Here is a 17,506-nt window from a genome sequence, read left to right as displayed (position 1 = left end):
ACTCAGTCATCCTGTGTCCTTTGATTGGAGTATTGATTCCATTTACATTTGAAGTAATTATTGACAGGTATATACAAAATAATATTGCCATTTTGTTAATTGTTTTGTTTGTTTTTGTGGTTCTTTCCTATTCCTTTCCTCTCTTGCTGTCTTCCCTCATGATTGATGACTTTCTTCAGTTTTATGAAACTTGGATTCTTTTCTCTTTTTTGTGTGTGTATATCTTTTATATTTTTTTGGTTTTTAGTTACCATGAGGTTCATATAATATAGGGGCACCTGGGTGGCTCAGTTGGTTAAGCGGCTGCCTTCGGCTCAGGTCATGATCCCAGGATCCTGGGATCAAGCCCTTCATCAGGCTCCTTGCTCCACAGGAAACCTGCTTTTCCCTCTTCCACTCCCCCTTCTTGTGTTCCCTCTCTCGCTGTGTCTTTCTCTGTCAAATAAGTAAATCTTAAAAAAAAACAACAAACTTCATAATATAGGCCAGTTTAGTGATGATGAACTACTTTAACTTTTGTTTTGGAAAATACCTCTCCATCAATTCTGAATGATAATCTTGCTGGGTATAGTTTTTTTGGTTGTAGGTTTTTTTCTTTCAGCACTTGGAACATATATATCATGATACTGTCTTCTTACCTGCCAAGTTTCTGCTGAAGAGTCAGCCGATAGTCTTGTGGGGTTTCCCTTGTACAAAACTAGTTGTTTTTCTCTTGTTGCTTTTAAGAGCCTCTCTTTATCTTTAATTTTTGATGTTTTACTTGTTATATGGCTTGGTGTGGACCTCCTTGGGTTCACGTTTTGTTTTGGGTTCTCTGTGCTTCCTGGACCTGGATGTCCATTTCCTTCCCCAGGTTTGGAAAGTTTTCAACTATTATTTTTTCAAGTTTTTTTGCCCCTTTCCCTCTCTCTTCTCCTTCTGGGATTACTATAATGTAAATGTTAGTATGCTTATTGTCTCAGAGGTACTTTAACCTAATCTTGGTGGGCTTTTTCTTAATTCTTTTTTTTTCCTTTTTGCTGTTCAGCTTGGATACTTTGCAGTATTCTGTATTCTAGATAGCTGCTCCATTCTTATACATCCTCTAATCTGCTCCTGAGTCCTTCTAGTATGTATTTCACTTCAGTTATTGTATTTTTCAACTCTGATTGGCTCTTTTTTATATTGTCTGTCTCTTTGTTGAAGTTCTGAGTTCCTCCACTCTTCTCTCAAGTCCAGTGAAGATCTTTATGATTATTACTTTAAACTCTTTATCAGCTACATTGTATATCTCCGTTTCACTTAGTTCTTTAGTCTTGTTCTCTCATTTATTTTTTTAAAGATTTATTTATTTTAGAGAGTGAGAGAATGGGAAGGGGCAGAGGGAGAAGGAGAGAAGTAGACTCCGCACTGAGCATGGAGCCTGATGCAGGGCTCGAATCTCATGACCTGAGGCAAAATCAAGAGTTGGACGTTTAACTAACTGGACCACCCACAGGGCCCTTGTTCTTTCATTTAGAGCATATTTCTCTGTTTCCTCATTCTGTTTTACTTTCTGTGTTTCTGTGAATTAGATGGAATAGCTAAATCTCCCAGTCTTAAAGGTATGGCCATGTATAGGAATATCCCCTGCATAGACTGTATGCCTGGCAACTTAGGCTGGCTGGCTGGAGCTGTAGCCGGTACAGGCTGGGGGTGTGGGGGCACTCTGCATCGGGGCACCCTGACGGACAGGTCGAACAGCCACAAACTGGGCTGCTCCATGTAGTGGGTGCCGTGTCAGAAAAGCTGGTGCTGGAGCAGGCACTGGCCAGGGTGTCCCCGGGGTGCTCCACATCAGGGCCATTTTGGCAAGAGGGCTAGAGCTGTAGTTAATGCAGGCTAGAGTTGTACTATTACTTACCACACTGGGATAGCGTTATTGGGAGACTAGAGCTGGAATGGGTACAGGCAGAGGTACCACCTTCGGTATGCAGCTGGAGTTGGTGTGGGCTAGGCGCACAGGTCACCAAGGCAACAGGCCACCTGGAGCACCCAGACTCTGCTCCCCTCTGTATATCAAGATGGAGAAAGAACATAAACAATGATGTTCACCAGCACCTCTGATCTGGAGAGAGTTCTAGCTATTATGTTTGCTGGACACTCTAGGGTAGTAAAAGGGTTTCCACCACTTCTAGTCTAGTAGCCCTTTAATCTGTAGCTTTTTTCTGTGACCTAGGGTGGGCATATCTTCTACTGGTCCCTCAGTACTATCTCTCCCCACTGCATTTCACAGCATCGGGGGTCAGATTCCTCTCATTACTATGTTTCTGTCCCTCCTACCCTCTCTCTGTGGTCCCGCTATCTTTTATTGTGCAGAAGCTGTTCAATCAGCCCTGTTCTTTAGGAGGAATTACTCCATTTATAGGTATACATTTGGTGTGTTTGTGGGAGGAGGGGAGTTCAGAGTCTTCCTACACCGCCGTCTTGGGCACCTCTCCCATTAGTTTTTTTATATAGATGATCATTACCGTCTACAAACAGCTTTGTCTCCTGTCAATTCTTTTATCTTGTATTTTCTTTGTGACACTTTAATGGTGTCTGTTCTAGCCAGGCCTCTAGTCTGCAGAGGAAGCATCAGCAGTGAGAGCAGTTTTCCTAGAGTAGGTCTCAGTCTAAGAGGGTTGCACCTGAAATTCCTCCATTGAGTGTGATGGGTTTTGGTATAGGTTCTGGGTATGTGGCCTTTATCAAAGTAGGACAGTTTCCTTCTATTCCTGTTTTTCTAGGAGTCTTTAATCATAAATATTGAACTGTATCAAATGTTCTTCTTTATCTGTGAGATAATCCTATATATAATTTTTCTCTTTTGTTCTATTTCTACATAGATAGATTTTGTGATAGTGAATCGTCCTTGAATTCCTGAGCTAAATTCCCATAATGATTCTTTTATTTTTTACATTTTTTTAAATAAGCTCTATGCCCAATGTGGGGCTCAGTTGAACTCAAGACCCTGAGATCAAGAGTCACATGATCCACCAACTGAGCCCTAGGTGCACCTGGGTTAGCTATTTTTTAATTTAGGATTTTTCATTTTTATTCTTTGATGAACTTTTTATATGTCTTTCATCTGGTTTTAGAAGCAAGATTATATTAGCCTTATAATCTGAATAAGAGATTCTAATTCTTTAAAGCTTAGTACCAGTCCTGAGGGTTTGGGGTTTCTTGAGAACATCTTTGGTTACCATTTCAATTTTTTTCATGATTATTAAACTATTTGAATATACTGTTTGTGTCTTCTTATTCATGAGGTCATTTAATTTTTTTATTTATTTTTTATTTAAAAAAATTTTTTTAAATTTTATTATGTTATGTTAGTCACCATACAATACATCATTCGTTTTTGATGTGGTGATCCACGATCCATTGTTTTCATATAACACCCAGTGCTCCATGCAGTACGTCCCCTCCTTAATACCCATCACTGGGCTAATCAATCCCCCCTCCCCTCTCCCCTCTAAAACTCTGTTTGTCATTTAAAATGGAGTAATTTTTTTTCTTTATACCCAATGATATTTAATTAAATTTTGTATGTACATTTCTATACATATATTCTAAAGAGCCTTTTTCTTGAATTTTTCTTTTTTTATTTAAATTTTGTTACTTAACATACAGTGCAATATTGGTTTCTGGAGTAGAATTCAGTGATTCATCACTTTTATACATCAGCCAGTGCTCATCACAAGTGCTCTCTTTAATACCCATCCCCCATCTAGCCCATCCCCCAGCCATCTCACTCCATCAACCCTGTTTGTCTCTGTCGTTAAGAGTCTCTTACGACTTGTTTTCCTCTCCTTTTTTTTCCTTTTCTCCCTTCACATATGTTCATCTGTTTTCTGCCTTAAATCCCACATATGAGTGAGATCATATGGTATTTGTCTTTCTCTGACTTACTTAACTTAGCATAATACACACCAGCTCCATCCACCTGTTGCTAATGGCAAGATTTCATTCTTTTTTATTTATTATGTTATGTTAATCACCATACATTACATCATAAGTTTTTGATGTAGTGTTCCATGATTCATTGTTTGCGTATAACACCCAGTGCTCTATTCAGTACATGCCCTCTTTAATGCCCAACACCAGGCTAACAAGATTTCATTCTTTTTGATGGCTGAATAATATTCTGTTGTTCATATATACCATATCTTCTTTATCCATCAATTAATTAACATTTGGGTTCTCTCCATAGTTTGGCTATTGTTGATAATGTGTCGTATCCCCTTTGAATCTGTATTTTTCTATACCTTGGGTAAATACCTAGTAGTGCAATTGCTACATCATAGGGTAGTTCTATTTTTAACTTTTCTTTTTCTTATTCTTTTTCTTTTTCTTTTATATACATTGCATTTTATTTTTTTAATTATGTTATGTTAATCACCATACATCATTAGTTTTTGATGTAGTGTTCCATGAATCACTGTTTGCGTATAACACCCCGTGCTCCATGCAGAACGTGCCCTATTTAATACCCATCACCAGGATAACCCATCCCCCCAACCCCCTCTCCTCTAGAACCCTCACTTTGATATTCAGAGTCCATAGTCTCTCATGGTTCGTCTCCCCCTCCGAATTCCCCCCCTTCATTCTTCCCCTCCTGCTATCTTCTTTTTTTTTTTTTTTTTAACATATAATGTCTTATTTGTTTCAGAGGTACAGGTCTGTGATTCAACAGCCTTACACAATTCACAGTGCTCACCATAACCCATACCCTCCCCAGTGTTTATCACCCAGCCACCCCATCCCTCCTACCCCCCACCACTCCAGTAACCCTCCATTTCTTTTCTGAGATTAAGAACTCTTCATATCAGTGAGGTCATATGATACATGTCTTTCTCTGATTGACTTATTTCGCTCAGCATAATACCCTCCAGTTCCATCCACATCATTGCAAATGGCAAGATTGCATTCCTTTTGATGGCTGAATAATATTCCATTGTATATATATACCACATCTTATTCACTCATCTGTAGATGGACATCTTGGCTCTTTCCATAGTTTGGCTATTGTGGACATTGCTGCTATAAACATTGGGGTGCACGTACCCCTTCGGATACCTACATTTGTATCTGTGGGGTAAATACCCAGTAGTGTAATTGCTAGGTTGTAGCGTAGCTCTATTTTCAACTTTTTGAGGAACCTCCATACTGTTTTCCAGAGTGGCTGCACCAACTTACATTCCCACCAATAGTGTAGGAGGGTTCCCCTTTCTCCACATCCCCGCCAACATCTGTTGTTTCCTGACTTGTTAATTTTAGCCATTCTGACTGGTGTGAGGTGGTATCTCTTTGAGGTTTCGATTTCGATTTCCCTGATGCTGAGCGATGTTGAGCACTTTTTCATGTGTCGGCCATTTGGATGTCTTCTTTGGAAAAATTTCTGTTCATGTCTTCTGCCCATTTCTTGATTGGATCTTTTGTTCTTTGGGCGTTGAGTTTAATAAGGTCTTTATAGATTTTGGATACTGGCCCTTTATCTGGTATGTCATTTGCAAACACCTTATCCCATTCTCTCGGTTGTCTTTTGGTTTTGATGACTGTTTCTTTTGCTGTGCAAAAGATTTTTATCTTGATGAAGTCGCAATAGTTCATTTTTGCTCTTGCTTCCCTTGCCTTTGGTGATGTTTCTAGGAAGAAGTTGCTTTGACTGAGGTCGAAGAGGTTGCTGCCCGTGTTCTCCTTTAGGATTTAGATGGACTCCTGTCTCACATTGAGGTCTTTCAACCATTTTGAGTCTAGTTTTGTATGTGGTGTAAGGAAATGGTCCCGTTTCATTCTTCTGCATGTGGCTATCCAATTTTCCCAACACCATTTATTGAAGAGACTGTCTTTTTTCCACTGGACATTCTTTCCTGCTCTGTGAAAGATTAGTTGACCATAGAGTTGAGGGTCCATTTCTGGGCTCTCTATTCTGTTCCATTGATCTATGTGTCTGTTTTTGTGCAAGTACCATATAGTCTTGATGATGACAGCTTTGTAATATAGCTTGAAGTCCGGAATTGTGATACCGCCAGCTTTGCTTTTCTTTCTCGACATTCCTCTGGCTATTCAGGGTCTTTTCTGGTTGCATACAAATTTTAGGATTATTTGTTCCATTTCTTTGAAAAAAGTGGATGGTATTTTGATGGGGATTGCATTGACTGTGGAGATTGTTCTAGGTAGCATTGACATCTTCACAATATTTGTTCCTCCAGTCCATGAGCATGGAATGTTTTTCCATTTCCTTGTATCTTCCTCAGTTTCTTTCTGAGTATTTTATAGTTTTCTGAGTACAGATCCTTTGCCTCTTTGGTTAGATTTGGTTAGATTTATCCCTAGGTATCTTATGGTTTTGGGTGCAGTTGTAAATGGGATTGACTCCTTAATTTCTCTTTCTTCTGTCTTATTGTTGGTGTATAGGAATGCCACTGATTTCTGTGCATTGATTTTATATCCTGCCACTTGACTGAATTCCTGTATGAGTTCTAGTAGTTTTGGGGTGGAGTCTTTTGAGTTTTCCACATGGAGTATCATATCATCTGCAAACACTGAGAGTTTGACTTCTTTGCCAATTTGGATGCCTTTTATTTCCTTTTGTTGTCTGATTGCTGTGGCTAGGACTTCTAATACTATGTTGAATAGCAGTGGTGATAGTGGACATCCCTGCTGTGTTCCTGACCTTAGGGGGAAAGCTCTCAGTGTTTTCCCCATTGAGAATGATACTTGCTGTGGGTTTTTCATAGATGGCTTTCATGATATTGAGGTATGTAGCCTCTATGCCTATACTCTGAAGAGTTTTGATCAAGAAAGGATGCTGTACTTTGTCAAATGCTTTTTCTGCATCTGTTGAGAGGATCATATGGTTCTTGTTCTTTCTTTTATTAATGTAGTGTATCACATTGATTGATTGGCGGATGTTGAACCAACCTTGCAGCCCAGGGATAATCCCACTTGGTTGTGGTGAATAATCCTTTTAATGTACTGTTGGATCCTACTGGCTAGTATTTTGGTGAGAATTTTTGCATCCGTGTTCATCAAGGATATTGGTCTATAATTCCTTTTGCTGGAGTCTTTGTCTGGTTTTGGGATCAAGGTAATTGTGGCCCCGTGAAACAAGTTTGGAAGTTTTCCTTCCATTTCTATTTTTGGAAGAGTTTCAGAAGAATAGGTATTAATTGTCCTTGAAATGTTTGCTAGAATTCCCCTGGGAAGCCCTCTGGCCCTGGGGTTTTGTTTGTTGGGAGATTTTTGATTACTGCTTCAGTTTCCTTGCTGGTTATAGGTCTATTCAGGTTTTCTGTTTCGTCCTGGTTCAGTTTTCGTAGTTGATACATCTCTAGGAGTGCATCCATTTCTTCCAGATTATCTAATTTGCTGGCATATGGGTTTTCATAATATGTTCTTATAATTGTATTTCTTTGGTGTTGGTTGTGATCTCTCCTCTTTCAATCATGATTTTATTTATTTGGGTCATTTCTCTTTTCTTTTTGATAAGTCTGACCACTGGTTTATCAATCTTGTTAATTCTTTCAAAGAACCAGCCCCTAGTTTCATTGATCTGTTCTACTGTTCTTTTAGTTTCGATTTCATTGATTTCTGCTCTGATCTTTATTATTTCTCTTCTCCTGCTGGGTTTAGGCTTTATTTGCTGTTCTTTCTCCAGCTCCTTTAGGTGTAGGGTTAGGTTGTGTATTTGAGACCTTTCTTGTTTCTTGAGAAGGGGTTGTAGTGCTATATACTTTCCTCTTAGGACTGCCTTTGCTGTATCCCAAAGATTTTGAACAGTTGTGTTTTTGTTTTCATTTGTTTCCATGAATTTTTAAATTCTTCTTTAATTTCCTGGTTGACCCATTCATTCTTTAGTACGATGTTCTTTAGCCTCCATGTATTTGAGTTCTTTCCAACTTTCCTCTTGTGATTGAGTTTCAAAGCACTATGGTCTGAAAATATGCAGGGAATGATCCCAGTCTTTTGGTACCGGTTGAGACCTGATTTGTGACCCAGGATGTGATCTATTCTGGAGAATGTTCCCTGGGCACTAGAGAAGAATGTGTATTCCATTGCTTTGGGATGGAATGTTCTGATTATATCTGTGACGTACATTTGGTCCAGTGTGTCATTTAAATTCTTTACTTCCTTGTTGATCTTTTTTTTTTTTTTTTAAGATTTAATTTATTTATTTGACAGAGACACAGCGAGAGAGGGAACACAAACAGGGAGAGTGGGAGAGAGAGAAGCAGGCCTCCCGCAGAGCAGGGAGTCCAATGCGGGGCTCGATCCCAGGACCCTGAGATCATGACCAGAACCAAAGGCAGACACTTAACCACTGAGCCACCCAAGCGCCCCTGTTGATCTTTTTCTTAGATGATCTGTCCATTTCAGTGAGGGAGGTGTTCCCTGCTATTATAGTATTGTTGTCAATGTGTTCCTTTGCTTTTGTTATTAATTGGCTTATATAATTGGCTATTCCCATGTTAGGGGCATAGATATTTACAATTGTTAAATCTTCTTGTTGGATAGACCCTTTAAGTAGGATATAGTGTCCATCCTCATCTCTTATTATAGTCTTTGGTTTAAAATCTAATTTGTCTGATAGAAGGATTGCCACCCCAGCTTTCTTTTGGTGTCCATTAGCGTGGAAAATGGTTTTCCACCCCCTCACTTTCAATCTGGGGGTATCTTTGGGTCTGAAATGAGTCTTTTGCAGACAGCATATCGATGGGTCTTCCTTTTTTATCCAATCTGATACCCTGTGTCTTTTGATTGGGGCATTTAGTCCATTTACATTTAGGATAACTATGAATTTAGTGCCATTATATTGCCTGTAAGGTGACTGTTACTGTATATTGTCTGTGTTCCTTTCTGGTCCTTGTTACTTTTAGGCTCTCTCTTTGCTTAGAGGACCCCTTTCAATATTTCTTGTATGGCTGGTTTTGTGATTGCAGATTTCTTTAGTTTTTGTTTGTTCTGAAAGCTTTTTATCTCTCCTTCTATTTTCATTGACAGCCTAGCTGGATATAGTATTCTTGGCTCCATATTTTTCTCATTTAGTGCTCTGAATATATAATACCAGTCCTTTCTGGCCTGCCAGGTGTCTGTGGATAGGTCTTTTGCCAATCTAATGTTTCTGCCATTGAAGATTACAGATCTCTTCTCCTGAGCTGCTTTCAGGATTTTCTCTTTGTCTCTGAGACTCGTAAGTTGTAGTATTGGATGTCGGGGTGTTGACCTATTTTTATTGATTTTGAGAGGGGTTCTCTGTGCCTCTTGGAATTTGATGCTTGTTTCCTTTGCCAAATTAGGGAAGTTCTCTGCTATAATTTGCTCCAATATACCTTCTACCCCTCTCTCTCTTTCTTTTTCTTCTGGGATCCCAATTATTCTAATGTTGTTTCATCTTATGGTATCGCTTATTTCTTGAATTCTGCCCTTGTGATCCAGTAGTTTTTAATCTCTCTTTTTCTCAGCTTCTATATTTTCCATCATTTGGTCTTCTATATCACTGATTCTCTCTTCTGCCTCATTTATCCTAGCAGTTAGAGCCTCCATTTTTTTTTTTTTTATGATTTTATTTATTTATTTGACAGATAGAGAGCACAAGTAGGCAGAGTGGCAGGCAGAGGGAGAGGGAGAAGCAGGCTCTCCACTGAGCAGGGAGCCGGACGTGGGGCTCGATCCCAGGACCCTAGGATCATGACCTGAGCCAAAGGCAGCCACTTAACTGACTGAACCACCCAGGCACCCCTAGAGCTTCCATTTTTTATTTCATCTCATTAATAGCCTTTTTGATCTCGACTTGGTTAGATTTTAATTCTCTTATTTCTCCAGAAAGGGTTTCTCTAATAACTTCCATGCGTTTTTCAAGCCCAGCTAGTATCTTTAAAATCATCATTCTGAACTCTAGTTCTGACATCGTATTAATGTCCTTATTGAGTAGGTACCTGGCAGTCGGTACTGCTCTTTGTTCTTTTTGTTGAAGTGATTTTTTCCATCTTGTCATTTTCTCCAGTGGAGAATAGATGAATGAGAGAACAAAATGCTAACAGGGTAACAATGTCCCCAGAAAATATACTCTAAACAAATCAGAAAAGACCTGAAGGTGGGGCAAAAGAAAGGGAAAGAAAGAAAAAAAAAAAGAAAAAGATAAAAACAAAAACAGAACAAAACAAAACAAAACAATATGATCAAATATGATCAGGCTGGTGCATAGATCAGTGCCACACACTAGGTTTTGGGTGTATTTTGGTCTGTTCGAAGAAAGTGCCTCTCAAAATTTTAAAGAAAGAAAAACTTACATATGTACAAAAATAAGGGTTGATTTGATGAAAGGATGGAATATGACTGTAATGGTGAAAATTATAAAAGACTTTATAAAAGGAATAGATAAGTTGGTTGAAAAATGAAAGAAGAGAATTTAAAAAGAAAAAAGGGAGAGAATGTGATCAGGCAGGAGACTAGAACAAAGCCATTCACTAGAGATTTAGGGTATATTTTGGTCTTAGTAGAAACTGTATCCAAAATTTTAAAGAGAGAACAACTTATATATATATATATATACCAAAAATAAGGTTTACTACTATGAACAGATAGAATATGACTCTAAAAATGAAAAATGAATAAGATTTTTTTTAAAGGATTGATAAAGATGTTGGTTGAAAGAGGGAAAAAGAAAAATTCAAAAAGAATGAAATTAAAATAAAAATTAACTTTGAAAGACTAAAGAATCATGGGAAAAAAGCCGTGAATTCTATGTGCAGTATTCCCCTAGTGCTGGAGTTCTGCCGTTCTCATTGATGGGTAAACTTGGTCTTGGCTGGCTATTCTCGCTGATCTGCTGGGGGAGGGGCCTGTTGCCATGGTTCCCAAATGTCTTTGCTGGGGCCTGAATTGCCCCGCCCTTGCCGGTCAGGGCTAAGTAATCTGCTTGGGTTTGCTCTCGGGAGGTTTTGTTCCCTGCAAACTTTCCCTACAGCTTTGGAGGATGAGAGTGAAAATGGTGGCCTCCCAATCTCCGCCCCGGAGGAGCCGACAACTCGGGGCCCCACTCCTCAGTGAGACCCCAGAGAAAAGCAGTCAGTCATTCCCGTGTCTCCAGTCTCCGGCCGCACTCCGTGCTCACCCGGCCTGAGACCCGAGTGTTTCTATCTCTGGCACCCGACCCCGTGTGGAGTCTCCAATCCCAGCAGAGTCCTCTCTGCGCTTCCTTGCTGCTCCTCCTGGCGTCTCCCTGGATCTGCCACTTGTTGGGTCCCTGCTGGAGGAGCAGTGTCTCAACTATGCCTTGGATCATGGTTTATGGCAACCCTGAGCTGAGAGCCGGGGCCTTGGCTCTGTCTTTGCAGCCGGCTTCCCCTGCTCCGATACCTGGGAGCTTTGCTGCACTCAGGCACCCCCAGTCTTCCTGTGACCCTGAGGTCCTGAGACCACACTGTCCCAGCGAGGTTCCACCCCCCGCTTAGCTACTGGAGCAACGTCCCTCAGCAGAGCTGAATTCTAAAAGTTCCGATTTTGTACTCTGCCGCTCTATCACTTGCCAGAAGTGGCTGACGGAAGCCCTCCCGCCCCCGGCCCGCCGTCTATCCCTCAGAACATCACCTCAGATTCACTTCTCCGCACGCCCTACCTTCCAGAAAGTGGTCACTTTTCTGTTCAGAGAGTTGTTGCTATTCTTTTTTTCGATGTCTTGTTGAGTTCCTAGGTGTTCAGAATGGTTTGATCCCTATCCAGCTGAATTCCTGGGACCAGATGGAATCCAGGTCTCCTACTCCTCCACCGTCTTGCTCTGGTACCCCCTATTTTTAACTTTTTGAGGAACCTCCAAACTGTTCAGAGTGGCTGCACCAGCTTGCATTTCCACCAACAGTGCAAGAGGGTTCCCCATTCTCTGTTTCCTTGCCAACACCTGTTGTTTCTTCTTGTGTTGTTAATTTTACCCCTTTCTGATAGGTGTAAGGTGGTATCTCATTGTGGTTTTGATTTGTACTTTCCTGATGATGATGATGTTGGGTATCTTTTCATGTGTCTGTTAGCCACCTGGGTGTCTTGTTGGAAACATGTCTATTCATGTCTTCTGCCCAATTCTTAACTGTATTACTTGTTTTATGGGTGTTGAGTTTGGTAAGTTAAAGATCCTTTTTCAATTGACTATTTGAATGGAGTCATAAATCCAGAATTGTGGCATAGTTGCTCAAGTGTTTTTTTTTTTTAACTCTCATAATTTAAACTTTTTAAATATCATTCCAGTAGATGAGACAGATGGCCGAAGCTGGCTGGAACAGCATGTGGTTCATCAGTACTGGACAACCAGATCCTCAAGGTTTCCTCATAGTTTACATTTGCACTCCAATTTAGCTGCTTTCTGGTAAGAAGCTAAGTTTTTCATTTAATGTGTTAATAGAAGAAACTTTGATATCTTAATATTTGCTTTTCATTTATGACTTAAGTCAAATACTTTCCTGAAATTTAAGATTTTTTCTAGCAATTCTAATTTAATACATTTTTCAGTTACTTAATTATTTTAAAAATGAGATTATTATTTAATTATAGTCTATTTTTTGATATGTTACTTTCAAAGCTAATGGATTGGTATGAATTAGGTCATGTATTTGATTTGTTTTAATGCACCTACTAAAAAATACAATTACTAGTTTTCTAAAATAATACATAGTTTTAAACACTTGGCTAAGTCAGCAATGAATATAGTAATTGGAATTGTTCTGGGGTGCCTGGGTGGCTCAGTTGGTTAAGCATCTGCCTTTAGCTCAGGTCATGGCTCCAGGATCCTGGGATTCAGCCCCACCTGGGCTCCCTGCTCAGCGGGAAGCCTAATTCTCCCTCTTCCCCCACCTCACCACCCCCTGTTCATGTTTTCTCTCCCTGTCTCTCTCTCTCAAATAAATAAATAAAATCTTTTTTAAAAAATTGGAATTGTTCTGAAAGTACTTCTCTGAGAGTATTACAGTTGACATGTAGAAATGAGTATGGGAGGGCATTTAAAACATGTTAATATATTTGCTTACTGATTACTGGTTTAATTACCACTAAATGCATATATTTTTTAATGCATGTAATTTTACTTCATGAGAAACCTTTTCATTGACATTTGATGTTTGCTGTCTAATAGGGACCAACACTTGTATAGCAGTGACCCATTATATGTTCCAGATGACAGAGTTTTTGTTACTGAGACACAGGTTATTCGGGAAACCTTATGGTAAGTCCTATTAAGCTAATTAATAGTGTAGAAGACTTTGTTACTGAGAAGCAAAATTTTGGTTTTTGAAGGAAAAATATTCATGGTTTCTTCACATGCATACTAGAAAATAGGCCATTAGGTTTAACCCAAAACCGTTTCTAATGGGCACCTAAACATAAATTGGGGGACTAAGAAAACCCAAACTTCAACGTCGATTGTGAAGGTTGTGAGAATTTGATATGTTTACTTCTTTTCCATTTTAAGTCATGTGTATGCTATTTAATTAGATTATACCATTATTTTTTAATTTCTGAGTTCAAAGAAAGGCTTCTAGTATGCTAGGCAGAGTATGTCCTATACCAGAGTGTATATCCAGGCCCTATATCTGGAAACCAGGAATCTACGAATTTAGGTTGTGAAAAAGAAAGAGAATTTAGATTGTGTTCATACAAAAATGAAAATGAGAAATGCAACATGTAGTGCTGGTACTACTAAAATTTCCAGGTTCTGGGCCTCTCTGCCACAAAGGATAATATTGACAATTTTCTTTCTTTCTTTTTTTTTTTAATACTTCCACAACTTTTTTTTTAATTCAATTAGCCAACATATAGTACATACTTAGTTTCAGATGTAGTGTTCAATAATTCACCAGCTGCTGTTTTTTCTCCAGCTTCTTTAGATTTAAGGTTAGCTTATATATTTGAGATATTTCTAATTTTTTGAGAAAGGTTACAATGTCCTCTTAGGACCACCTTTGCTGTATCCCAAAAGTTTTGAACTGTTGTTTTCATTTTCATTTGTTTTTATGAATTTTATGAATTTTTTACATTGTTCTTTAATTTCCTGGCTGACCCGTTCATTCCTTAGTAGGATGCTCTTCAGGTGTTTGCGTTCCTTCCAAATTTCTGCGTGTAATTGAGTTCAGGGTTAAGGCATTGTGGTCTGAAAATACTCAGGGAATAATCCCAAACTTTTGGTATTGGTTGAGACCTGATTTGTGATCCTGTATGTGATCTAGTCTGGAGAATGTTTCATGTGCACTGGAGGAGAATGCATTTTTTGTTGCTTTAGGATGGAATGTTCTGAATATCTCTGTGAAGTCCATCTGGTCCAGTGTGTCATTCAAAGCCCTTGTTTCCTTGTTGATCTCTGCTTAGATGATCTGTCCATTGCTGTAAATGGGGTGTTAAAGTCCCCTGCTATTATTGTGTTATTATTAATGTGTTTCTTTAATTTGGTTATCAGTTGGTTTATATTATTGGCTACTCCCAAGTTAGGAGCATAAATATTTATAATTGTTAGATCTTCTTGTTGAAAAGACCCTTTAAGTATGATATAGTATCCCTCTTTATCCCATACTACAGTCTTTGGTTTAAAGTCTAATTCGTCTGATATAAGGATTGCTACCCCAGCTTTCTTTTGATGCCCATTAACATGGTAAATGGTTCTCCGCCCCGTCACTCTCAATCTGGAGGTCTCTTTAGGTCTAAAATGAGTCTGTTGTTGACAGCATATGGATGGGCCTTGTTTTTTTATCCAATCTGATACCCTGGGTCTTTTGATTAGAGCATTTAGTCCATTTACATTCAGAGTAATTATTGAAAGATGTGTATTTAGTGCCACTGTATTACCTGTAAAGTCCCTGTTTCTTTAGATTGTCTGTTTCTTTCTGGTCTTTGTTACTTTTGGGCTCTCTCTTTGCTTACAGGATCACCCTTAATATTTCTTGCACAGCTGGTTTAGTGGTTTCATAATCTTTCAGTTTCTGTCTGTCGTGGAAGCTCTTTATTATCTCCTTCCATTCTCAATGACAGCCTTCCTGGATAAAGTATTCTTGGCTGTATATTTTTCTCATTTAGCACACTGAATATATCATGCCATTCCTTTTTTGGCCTGCCAGATCTCTGTGGATAGGTCTTTTGCCAGCCTCATGTTTATACCATTGTATGTTAAGAACCTCTTGTCTTGAGCTGCTTTCAGGATTTGCTCTTTCTCTCTGAAATTTGCAAGCTTCTGTATTACATGTTGGCGTGTTAATCTGTTTTTGTTGATTTTGGGAGGGGTCCTCTCTCTCTTGGACTTGAAATGCCTGTTTCTGTCCTCAGAGTAGGAAAGTTCTCACCTGTGATTTCTTCAAATATACCTTCTGTCCCTCTCTTTATTTCTTTTCCCTCAGGGACTCCAGTAATTCTTTTTTGTTGTTTTTTGTTTTTTACCCCTAAAACATCATTTATTGAGTACAAACTGCTGACATATTATTAGCTAAGGGTTTTACAGGCTTTATAAATGTCGTGAAAAAAATAAGAAAAAGTAAAACATTTATTTTTTTTATTATGTTATGTTAGTCACCATACAGTACTTCATTAGTTTCTGATTAGTGTTCCATGATTCATGGAACATATAGCACCCAGTGCTCATTGCAACACGTGCCCTCCTTAATACCCATCACCAGGCTCACCCATCCCCCCACCCCTCTCCCCTCTAAAACCCTCAGATTGTTTCCCGGAGTCCATAGTCTCTCATGGTTTGCCTCCCCCTCTGATCTCCCCCACTTCAGTTTGCCCTTCCTTCCCCTAATGTCTTCCATGCTATTTCATATGTTCCACATTTGGGGACTCCAATAATTCTAATATTGTTTCATTTTATAGCATTGCTGGTTTCTCGATGCCTCCCATCATGGTCCATTAGTTGTTTTTCCTCTTTTCCTTGGCTTCCTTCCTTTCTGTCAACTTGTCTTTTATATCACTTAGCCTTTCTTCTGCCTCATTTACCCTAGCTGTTAGAGCATCCAATTTAGATTGCATTGCAGTTAGAGCATTTTTCAATTCGGACTGCTTAGATTTCATTTCTGCACTAAGAGATTCGCTAGTGTCTTTTTTATGCTATTTTCAAGCCTCGCTAGTAACTTTATAATTGTTATCCTGAATTCCAGCTCTGATATCTTACTTATATCCATATTGATTAGATCTGTAGCAGAGTATTACTTCTAGTTCGTTCTTTTGTTGTGAATTCCCCCGTCTAGTCATTTTGCCCAGAGAAGAATGGATGAATGAATGAATGAACAAAATAAAAAATACCAACCTCAACCCAAGCAAAATACACACTAGACAAATCCCAGGAGGTCAGAAGTCAAAACAGAAGAGAAAAAGAAGGAAAGAGAAAAAAACAGGGCGGAGGAAGAAAGAATATAATCTCCCAGGGTGGACAAGACAGGGTAATCCACTTGGTCCTGAATGTATTTTGGTCTGTGTGTTAGAAGACACTAGATCCCAAAATTGTAAAGAGAATTGTAAAGTTCTTTCTTACAGAGACAACTTATATACATACAAAAATAGAAATGAATACAGTGAGTGGAAGCCAAAATTGAAGAATATATCTAAAAAATATAAATGTAAAAAATGAAAGTTTAAAAAGGCTTAGAAACAAAGAGTTGATAAAATAAGAAACTAGTTGAAGAGGGAAAAAAGAAAAAACAAAATGGAAAATTCTAAACTGAAAGATAAACGAATCATGAGAAAAAACCTCAAATTCTGTATACTATTTTCCCCTACCACTGGAGTTTTACAGTCCTCTTTCATTCATAAACTTGCTTTTCACCTCTTCTTCCAGCTAGTCCTCTGGGGGAGGGGCCTGCTGTACTGATTGTCAGGTATCTTTGCCTGGGCAGAGTTGCATTGCCCCCTTGCCAGAGGGCTGGGCTCAGTGTAAGCTGTTTCTCTGTGGCTTTTGTTCCCAGCAGGCTTTTCATTCCTCTTTAGAGGATGCAAATAAAAATGGCCACACCTCCATCTCCAGCCCCAGAGCTGAAAGATCTCACTGTGTCCCAAACTCTGCAGACTCCTGCTGTGCATACCCACACTGATCTTCCCCGGGAAAGGGAGAGGGTTGCCAGGTCACTGTCCTTTGCAAGGCCCCCACATGGAGAGCAGTCATGAGATCAGGCAGTGGTTCACAGTTTATGGCGAACTGAGCTGAGAGCCCCCTCCCGGGCTCGCTGACTGTAACCGGTTTCCCAGCTCCAATGCTTGGGAACTCTGCCAGCTCAGGTACCCCCATTCTTTCTGTCACCCTGGGGATATTGAGCCCATACTGTCCCACCTACGATTCTGCCCTGCTTCACCACAGCACCTTTCAGGCAGGGACATCTCTCACTGGAGCAGATTTCTAAAAGTTCTGCTTTTTTGCCCTCGGGGGCTATATCACTTTCCAGTAGCCAGCTTTTGGAGGCTCCCTTCCCTGCCGTTTATCTCCCGATAAATCCCCTCAGTTTCACTTCTCCATACTCCTACCTTGCAAAAAGTGGTCGCTTTT

At 39.4% G+C, this 17,506-nt stretch overlaps 1 protein-coding gene across 3 annotated transcripts in view; it reads left to right on the top strand.

Annotated features, from left to right (window-relative positions):
- The window catches only part of TUBGCP5 (tubulin gamma complex component 5), a 114,356-nt gene that overhangs the window by 49,792 nt on the left and 47,058 nt on the right, over positions 1-17,506 (top strand). For 2 of the 3 annotated variants that reach the window (XM_064570063.1, XM_064570065.1), the window contains exons 7-8: positions 12,244-12,361; positions 13,124-13,213. In XM_064570063.1, the coding sequence (XP_064426133.1) occupies positions 12,244-12,361; positions 13,124-13,213 (208 nt within the window). The remainder of the gene's footprint in view (positions 1-12,243; positions 12,362-13,123; positions 13,214-17,506) is intronic. The other variant, XM_064570064.1, reaches the window with a different exon arrangement.

Source organism: Mirounga angustirostris, unplaced genomic scaffold (genome assembly GCF_029215605.1).
Source record: "Mirounga angustirostris isolate CCGP_5_RB_7025 unplaced genomic scaffold, mMirAng1.0.hap1 SCAF_9, whole genome shotgun sequence".
NCBI classification, from domain to species: Eukaryota; Metazoa; Chordata; class Mammalia; order Carnivora; family Phocidae; genus Mirounga; species Mirounga angustirostris.
Note: the sequence above shows the minus strand (reverse complement) of the source record. Positions and strands in the feature narration are given on the sequence as shown.